This window comes from Silene latifolia, chromosome 9 (genome assembly GCF_048544455.1).
Source record: "Silene latifolia isolate original U9 population chromosome 9, ASM4854445v1, whole genome shotgun sequence".
In the NCBI taxonomy this organism is placed as follows: Eukaryota; Viridiplantae; Streptophyta; class Magnoliopsida; order Caryophyllales; family Caryophyllaceae; genus Silene; species Silene latifolia.
Window position 1 is genome coordinate 40,717,481 of NC_133534.1, and position 9,891 is coordinate 40,727,371.

General features: G+C 37.9%; 1 protein-coding gene across 1 annotated transcript; it reads right to left on the bottom strand.

Moving 5' to 3' along the window:
- Window positions 1–7,432: 7,432 nt before the first annotated feature.
- Window positions 7,433–9,482, bottom strand: LOC141599639 (uncharacterized). The gene is made up of 4 exons (XM_074419716.1): window positions 9,112–9,482; window positions 8,250–8,328; window positions 7,861–7,948; window positions 7,433–7,769 (listed from the first exon to the last, which is right to left on the bottom strand). The coding sequence occupies exons 1-4, from the start codon at window positions 9,352–9,354 to the stop codon at window positions 7,688–7,690; spliced, it is 492 nt and encodes a 163-aa protein (XP_074275817.1). The 5' UTR covers window positions 9,355–9,482; the 3' UTR covers window positions 7,433–7,687.
- Between the last annotated feature and the right edge of the window lie 409 nt (window positions 9,483–9,891).

Below are 9,891 nucleotides of genomic sequence, written 5' to 3' on the forward strand. Positions count from 1 at the left end.
GTTTGAAGCAAAAGACGTAGAGTAAGTGATGAGACAGAATTAGTATGTGTTAATTAAGAGGGTCGATTTAGGGTTTCAGGATTAATTTAGTTTGTGTAATGACTTTGATTGAATAGGAATTTATATATGAAGATGGAAGTAGTCCTATATGTATATAGTTTTGGATTCGGGATTAGAAGTACGTAGTGAGCAAGTTAAAAGTTCTAGAAAAATCAGGTGAGATTTGTTATTCACTATTCACTAAGGCCGTTTTAAGCTTTAAATTTCCTAATAGTAACGAATAACTAACCTAATAGTATTCGGGAAATATCATAGAATTAATAAATACTCCGTATAAAACTATTGCGCCATCACAAATTCTTGCATATTCGTTTTAGATAATAAACGGTTAAATAAAATTGTTAATTTTATTAGGATGAATGTGTTGAATTTGTAATTTGGTTATGACGCATATACATGGAGAGTTGGGGACTAGCTAGTAACTTAGGCAACATACCAGTGGAACCATTTTTAACATAAAAAAGAAAGTAAGTTCAAAATTGTGGAATATTCAAAAGGAAGAAGTTCATGGATTTCGAATGATAAAATGAAGTTCTAACTTTGAATCAAGTTCTATAACTTGAAGTTTTGAATGTAGCAGTGTTTCATTTCACATAATTGTTACTCCTTCTATCCCAGTCATTTGTTATCCAATTCTATTTTTGGGTGTCTCGGTCAATTGATGTCCTTTCTATTTTAAGAATGAACTTGATAAACAATTTGATCATGCACACTTAATTTGGTCCACATGTCATTTAATAATTGACTCTCTCCTCTTTCCTTGGTCTTTGTGCCAATACCAAAGGACAACAAATGACCGGCCGGACGAAAGGAGTACTACGTACTCAATATGCAATCACTCTAATGTTTTAGACTGAATGCGAAGTTTCAGTTTTTCTTCTTGCAATTGTATTCCAAATCGGTCAATATAGTCGTGAGATGAAATCTAGACTGTCACAGCTTCTTTGGATGTTTTAAGCACTAAATCAACTTTTATTTTGATGTTTTATATCCTAATTCATAAATACAACAAGTTAACTTAAAATCGATGTAAGCTAACCTATTTACACAAATTTATACTCCTATGTAGTAGTACCAAGTGACCTAAGGTTGATTCATGTCCGTCAATTTAAAATCATTTTGATGTTTGAGTGTAAGATTTTGGCTATGTTGTTGATTTGTTGTGCTAATAAGTGACATAGAGTCACACCAAACTATTCAAATCCGGAGTATTTACGATATTAGTTGTATTAATAATTATTTTGAATTTTGCCGTCTTCCGTTATTTTTCTCCTCAATGCGCAAAAGAAATTATTGCTTTGGAACCTCCTGCTCCAGATATTGACGACTTCCTTTATTGGAAGTTTACGGAAGATGTCGCTTATTCGGCTAGATCAGGGTATTTCTTCCTTTGGTCTCAGTCTTCTGCTGCTCGATGTATCCGATCTTTTGTTCACAACTTCCCTTGGACTTACGTGTGGCGGAAAGGTGCTTCACCTAAATTCCCGATTCTGCTATGGCGGCTTGCACACAATATTTTGCCGACCAATGTCAATTTGATCTCGAGAGGCGTGCAAATTGACCCCCGTTTGTCACCTTTGTCACGCATCACCTGAGTCCGCGGAACATTTATTTAGATCTTGTTCGATAACACAACATATATGGAAATCTTCTGCGTTTGGGATAAATTACTTAGCAAACCCCTCTATCATGTTTACCACATGGATAACGGATTTAATATCATATCTTCATCATCGATCATCGGTTTCTAGTCAGGATAAGAGTTGGCTTTACTTTTGTTGTGTTCTTCAAGCCATTTGGACTACTCGGAACTCAGTGGTTTTTTGGGACCGTCCCATTGATCTTGGATTTACATGTCGGCTTATTGATGAACTGAGCTAGTTACTTCACATAACCAGTTACCTCAGGTTCGGTCTTCACTGTTTGCTTCCTCTTCTTTGTCTTTTATGCCTTGTCTTGCAATAGGTTCCTCTTTAATTCACCAAGATGCGGTCTAGGTCTATGTCTCAACTCAGTGCGCCTTAACTCTGAATTGTTTCACTTGCTACTTTACCGATTCTGTTTTTGGGTCTTGTACGGTTACTGTTCTCCGCGCAAGATAATCTTTTGTCGCCTCTTCTAGAGCACTTTTGCTGGCTATGCGACATGCTCGTTCTACGGGATTCAGCTCTGTTTGTTTTCAGGTTACTTGTCGTAAACTATCTTCCGTTCTGGAAAGATCTTTGCCAGTACCAATTGATGTGCGGAATTCCTTTCGATAAATCCGTACTTTGTTTATAATTTATCTTCACTGGTCTGTAAGCCTGGCTACAGGCTAAGTACTTATATGTATGTGTGTTTGTTCTTTAATACAATCGGTTCATTGTTGTCAAAAAAAAATTATAATCACCTTAACCACCACAAGCTTTAGCATAGAGAAGATTTGTATGTGAATCATAGCTAAGGGTCTGTTTTACTCTCTTTGTACCAATTATTTGTTTGTCTTTTTTTTTGTGAGCTGTCTCTTAATTAAAGAGCAAACGAATAACTGAGATAATAGGAGATATAAACAATTGAATGGAAAATGATAGGAGGGGGGAAGAGAGAAAGCATGGGCTTGTTTAGTTCCCCTCTTTCCTCTCTCTAAAAAAGTTTTTTTAACTCCGACTTCTCTCTTAAAAACCCAAAAATCTAATTCCTTTTGTTTCGCTGCCGCCTCCTTTGACCCTCTCTCCCCCACCTTCTGCTAACCTGTCGTCGGAGATGAGTTCATCCCCTGGCCTATCTCCGGCGATCGATCGATCGCATCTCATCTTTTTTATCTTTTCTTCCAAGTTTTGACTCCGTTTTTCTCTGGGTTCTTTTGGCTGCTCACGTTTTTCTTACCTTTTCCGGTGTTGGTTTCAGTTATCGGCTCGGTGGTGCTCTTTTGTCCCAGACGGTCTCCTTTTTTCTGTTCTTCATTCGGTCATGCATGCAGCTCCGAGGTGTGATCCCTGGTCATTGGCCACTTTTCCCGGTAAGGCGTTTTCCCAGGTCTATTAGGTTTTCGTCGGTCTTCGGGATGGGTATAACCCATCTTGTGTCTTGGTGGCTTATGTTTGTTATTCTTTGGGTCGATATGGATATGGTGTTCTTCTTCCCCTCCCCCATCCCCTCATTTATCGTGCCCTGGGAATGGACATAATTCATCTTTGTTGTCATCGTTTGGTGTTGCAGTTTGGAGTGATAGGTGGTCCTCGACCCCTCGCCACTTCCCCCACTTATTGGCTCCATTTTGCGTAGGTTCTTGCTGGGTTTGTGTTTCTTAGTGTGGCTTCATGTAGTTTTGTTTGTGTTGTTGTTGGGATTTGTCAGAGTGTCGTTAGTGGTCGCTGATGATAGTCGTGTCCTTTAGTGTTTGTGGGCTCGTTTCTTGTCTGTTGGGTTGGTTTGGTGTAGATGCCATTTTTCTGGAATGATGTGGGTAGTCTTGGTGTTGGTCCTTTTGAGGCGTTGTCGGGTTGGTCTAAGTTGGGTTGGATGAGGTGTTGGTTTGGATGGCTTTGGTGGTCTTAATCACATCATTCATGTCGCCGTTTATTTTTTTGTTTATATTAATAATAACCTCCTTTTTGTTATGGGTGCCCTGTCCCTTAATCATTGGGGGGACTCGGTTGTTATGGGTGTCATGTCCCTTAATTATTGGGTTGGGGGGGGGGGGGGAGGACTCACTGGTTATGGATGTCTTGTCCCTTAACCTTTGGGGTGGCCCGTATTGTTGTGTCTTTCATCCGAATAAGGGTAATGGTAATTTTGCATCCGGCTTGTATTGTGCCTATCTCGATCCCTTCTGAGATGGCGTTGGTTAGGAGGTTGTTCAAAACGGCTTCTCTTTCGCTACCTATCTACCTTCTCAATTTTCTTGGCTATGAGGCTCTTGTTCGCTGGGATTGTGTTTCAAAGTGTAGGAATTTTCTCTTCATTGGAGGCAGACTTTCGTGGCCTGCTTTCCGCTTTCCCTTTCTACGTCCTAGTGGCGTAAGTGCACTTTACTTACCCTTGATGGTTCAAGGGTCTTGTTGATTTCCCCCCGATGATGCATATCATAGCCAAGGGGATGAATCTCCGAGACACATTTTTGTGTCTTGTTGCAGATATTTCTCCAAAGCTCGATTGATAAAAAAGAGTAAGGTTTGGTACGATCTTGTGGTGTGCTCTGATCGTCCGTTCAAGAATGTAGTGGATAAAGATGATCTTCGTGTTCCGCCGTCCATAGGCTACCAGCGCACTTCATTTACCCGATGTAGTTACCTTTACTTTGTCGTTTTAGGTTATGGTTTAACTAAAATAAGTGCATTTGACCATATGAGTCAAATGCCATTTGTATAAGAACCTTTTTCTTACAGTTGCAAAAAAAAAAAAAAAAAAAAAATAGAAGAAACTTTAATTTGCCTAATAAGAAAAAAATGGAGAGTTGAATTCCTTATCCCTCCAAATATATCCGAGTCTATTTTGCTAACCAAATAAAGAAGTTTTCTTGATAGTGTCCAACTTTGTTGAGTCAATAAGGTGTTCTTAGGACCACTTTAATTTCATTTAAGGGTCTTTTGTTAGCTTATATCAAATAAGTCTTCCCGTCCCAAGTTAGTTATTTTGTCAAACATATTGCATGGTCCATACGGAGCATGGCGTTGAGAAAGGCGTTCGAGTTTCCGAGCAAGAATCTTAACCCGCACCCCGGAGCAAGCAAACAATCAAGTTGAAAACGGTGTCCAAGCTAGCTAAGATAGAGGTTGTTGCTTCTTGGTGAACTAGCACGAAAGTGAAGTGGTCAAGGGAGCTAAGGTAAGAAGAAGAAAGAAGAGAAAAACCCAGACCAAAACGCAGCCTGCGTCCAACAACGCAGCCTGCGTCCAACAACGCAGCCTGCGTTGTAAGACGCATGCCTGTGTCCAATGACGCAGCCTGCAATTTTCTATGCCCCCGAGCCAAATTGTTCGTCTTAAGATCTCTCGTTGAATCCCAAATGAGGTTTTAACCTAGAAGAATGTGCAACCATATATATAGCCCAGCTTTTGAAGACCTAGTTTATCATCTATCATTTCCTTAATCAAATTTTTATGTTGGTTAGAAACTTGGTTTTTGGAGGAAGAAAAGTGTAATCTTTTGCTTAGGTTTATGATAATCCTTCCATAAATCTTAGATTCATCTGTGGTTATAGAAGGCTAGACCTTTCTCTTGGTGTAATTTGGTAAACACTACTTTCCTCAAAGCTTTGTAAGAACCCCTTAATCTTTCTTCAATAATTATTGCATATTCCTTGAATTTCATGTCTATGTTGAATGTTAATGTGTTAGGAGTAATTAACCTGCATGTTATTCATCCTACTATTGCAATTTCTAGTTTTGTTATTCACATGTCTAGGAATCTTTGAAGCAAGCTTGCATTATGAATTTAGTTTAAAGTTTGTAACTTTGTGAGTGGAATTTGCAAGTTAATTTTTGGTTGATTGGATTAAGCCTTCTAAAGGAATAATCTTGACTTCTTTTGTTTGGAATTGCACTTAACGTTTCTTGCATGTGAACCCTTTTGTGGATTTTCAATTGGGTGACCATATAGGTAGGATTAACTGCTCTAACTTAGGAGCAAGTAATCACCATCTTATGGAAGTTGTTGGGTAATTGTTGAGGAAGGAAAAAGAGGTGTCTTTAGGCTTAGGAAGTAGTTGTTGCACCCAGTTACATCAAGTCTTTCTCTATATTGAATTCTTGCCTATTACTTGTTTGTAGAATTGTCTCATAGAAAAGTTTGAATCTTTGTCACTTTTATTTTGTTTCCAAACCAATGCTTTCGTCTTCTATGTTATCTACATGTTACCCATTGTCAATACCCATTGTTTGTGAATTTTCATAGTTAGTGAGTCTCAAATTGTGATTAGTATCTTAATTAGTTAGTGGAGTTTTAGTTAGTGATTGTAGAATTAGTTAAAATCGAGTCTTGGCTAAAGGTCCTTCCTTTGGGTTCGACCCTAACTTGCCATTTTACTACCTTGATGTTAAAAGTTAGTAGAGTCTAGTTAGGTCTATAAATTATTTGTTTGATAGGTTAATTAGTGGATTTACGACAACCATTTTTATTCTATCAAATTTTGGCGCCGTTGCTGGGGAAGGCAACGTAGCCAAGACTTGAGTTTGGTTAGTTTACATTGTTTGATAATTGTTATAGAGAGTCCTGTAAGACGATCTTATACTGAATTTCTTCAAAACATGGTATCACAAAACTTTTTTTTTCTCCGATTTTAGAACATTAGCCGCTCAGCTTCACCCTCTGAATCTGGGATGATTATATCATGTAACGTTTTTTTTTCAAATTTTGCCTTCTTTTCATTCTCGGAATGTGGCACTATCAAGCTTTTTCCGTCTTCAACCTCACAATTTTCGTCTTCCATGCTAAAAATTCAACCTCGAAAAATAAAATGAATAGCCAGGTTGTTTTTTTTTTTGGAAAAAAAATGAGAGAAAAATAAGATATGGAGTACTCCTTTAAAAAAGATACGGAGCACTACTGTGAAAGAATGAAGCCAAGTTATATAGTACAGCTATCATATTGATTACTTTGGAAGTGATAAAGTCTAAAAACTCTAAAAACTGAAAAGCTAAAACCTAAAAAATAGCAAAATGTCATGTAAACTTAACGGCTCCTCAAACGTCATATATACTATACTATTATGGAGGGAGTATTTTACTCATACTCTTTAATCCAGTTTGACACTTCATTTCAAGCAAAAATCACAAGAACTTCAAATAATAAAGAAGTCCAACACTAGTAAGTGCTCTCGCTTTGGCACCTAATTATGTATTATGCAAATTAGACCTGAGTTCAAACCACGTTAACATTATGTTTGCTTTTATGGCTCCCTTTCCGCACCAAATTAAACAAAAAAAACATAAATAAATTACGCAAACAACCAACGCAAATATAGTCTTGAACACAAATCAATGTGTTCAAAATAAACCCTATCGTTACATTACATGCCATAGATTGCTCAGTTACCCAGCAATTGTGTCTCGTACATTTTTAATCGGACCCTTACTATCATATCATATCTCATACGGAGTATTTTTTATCAGGTGTGACGGTCTCTCTCTCTCTCATTATTCTATGGAGTTGTTCACGATACATATATGATGCACAAATGTCGGCTCAGCGAATATCTGATATGTTTAAAAGCTGTACTACTGGATCTGAGAATGCTACAAATGAATTTCTACAAATCTACAATAACCTGCACTCGTCTCAATAGATGCCTCAGAGGTGCATAACAGAATTCTAGCTCATGTTGTGAAACTCTTTTGAGAAGTCAATGCATGAATAGCCCGAATGCTAAAAGAAAAAAATCGAGCAAACATGATGAATCAAAACTGCATGTAGTGCAAAATCTTAAAATAATTACGGAGTACAAGTTTGCATATATACAAATTCTGCAACAATCCCACCATCCCCCAAGGTCTCACTAGCCCTGGGCGTTCTTCTAGTGTAAGCTCCAAGGTTACAGATTAATGAAGCAATGAATAGTGAAAATTTCAAAGCCAAACTTTTAGAACCTCAAAAATCTCATACCTGAAAAGGTTGAAACTACCAGAGTATCTTTCCAGCACCAGGCGCATTAGCTTCTGACAGCCTTATTGAACCTATCCAACTCTTCTGAATCGGCACCATATATTGCTTTAATCGTATCGTTACAAAAACTGCACCATTTTATCACCAATATAGCTTAGTTTCTACAGCCGATAACACCTGCAAAAGCAAATAATGAGAAAGCAAATCCTCAGAATAGACCTGCAAGCCTCTTTATTAAACTTCTTCTTGCTGATTCCATACAAATCCTGGAATACATCTTGCTCCACCCGGCAAAAGTAAGGCCGTTCTGTAAATTCATATTTGAACCTTTTAGCGCAAGGATTAGATTAACAAATACATTTTAAGAGGCGACTTTTAGTACAGGTCATCTGGAAATACCCTTTTGTGTTGAAAACACAATGAAAAGGATTAGCCTACGTCATTCTGGAAACACTCTGTGGTGAAGCAAGGCTAAGACTGAGCACACACAGCCAATCTTGCATCACGACATGCGAGAGTGTCTTCGGCATTGGGGTGTTACTGTTGACGGACTAGTTTAAGTTTCAAATGATGCCAAAGAAAGTAGATAAGCAAGAGTGCAATCTAACCATCATATATGGAACATTTCCTATTGATCTTGTCATAGTTTATGCACCATCCATCCGCGCCTACCAAGCTCTTATAAAGCTGTAAACAAGCAGAAGCAACTACTGCTTAAATTTTGATAGGTTTACTAATGTTAAACCATACACTATATTACAGCTGAATTGATAAGTCTACTGCAAATAAGCGTTTCACATCGAACCAGATTTCCCCTCGGTGACATTACAGGACAAGAATTACTGCCTAACCAGTTAAAAACATCACCTTAGTGTCTACTCCGTATAAGATTCCGCCTGTGCCAGGTAAAAAGAATCAACATAGAGAAGCAATTGCAAGACATTATACACTAAAGAAATGATAAACGAGATTTGTACTCTTTATATTTAAAATGTCCATAGTTGGTGTTCTATATAATGGAACTCTATAACGTATGGCTCCATTCAAATCACTATGGTGATTTCATTACATCTCTGGTATGTGGTGTTAAAGTAGCGACATAGTGGTATGTATTGTATTTGTTTTAGTTGAATATTCGAATGAATTAGGAGCACGAGCATTAATCCGAATATTGAACAGAGTAAAACGTCATGTAAAGGGAAAACAATTCAACTCAAACGACACATATAAATTAGCTAGCAGAAGGAGTGTAACAAATGTTGAGTATCATCACATTCACTGACAATACTAATGCATTGATTTCACCACTAACATTACGTCAATGCCTGAAAAGTAAGGATAAGGTAAACTTGAAAAAGTTGAAAATTTTTAATTAAAAACTTCGACATCCAATATATACAGCTTCAACCATGTCTGAAACCACTAATTTCTACCACAAACAAAGAAAACAATACAAGATAGCAAACAAACCTGAATATCATCAGGATTGTCAAAAATTTCTTCAGGGGTAGCAAAAGAGGGACCCTTTTCAAGTTTACAGCAGGCCCCACAATGTTGAATACACTGCCACAGTGGTTCCTTCAACTTCTTATCTCCAAACCTAACATTGACAGTTTTGCCCTTTCCACCCTTGGGGAATGCCTTTGTCCTACACTTGACTGCACAACTTATTGTTACACCATTTACTATACCAATGGCAATGCCTTGTGACATTGTTGTGTGTTTCTGTGAATTGTGAGCCACAGGTTTTGAGGAGATGATGCTGAGTTTTGGGTGTCACTTTTGATATGGGTCGGGTAAACTGCACCCTGAGCCCCCTCTTTGATTAAACAAATGAGTTCGCTTTTTGGGTTTACCAATTCCGGTTAGTCTCCAATCCATTATGACAAAGATATCCGTCTTTATTAAAACGGGTCAAGTATCATTTCGTTCGAATAAAACCCTTATCAATCATCTCTTCAAGTTGCTTCTTAAGTTCCTGTAACTCAGCTAGTGTCATACGATAAAGAGCTTTCGAAATGGGACCAGTACCTGGCAACAAATCAATTATGAACTCTATAACTCGCTCAGAAGGAATACTAGCATGGGCAGATTTAGGGGGTCCCGGGTGGGCACGTGCCCACCATGATTTGTAAGATATTAATATGTATAGGTCTCAGAATTAAGCAAGAAAAGATGGGGGCTATGTTGGTAGGAAAACTAGTGTAAATCCCATGCATCAATGCACGGTTTTTTTAGGTCGGGATGTTA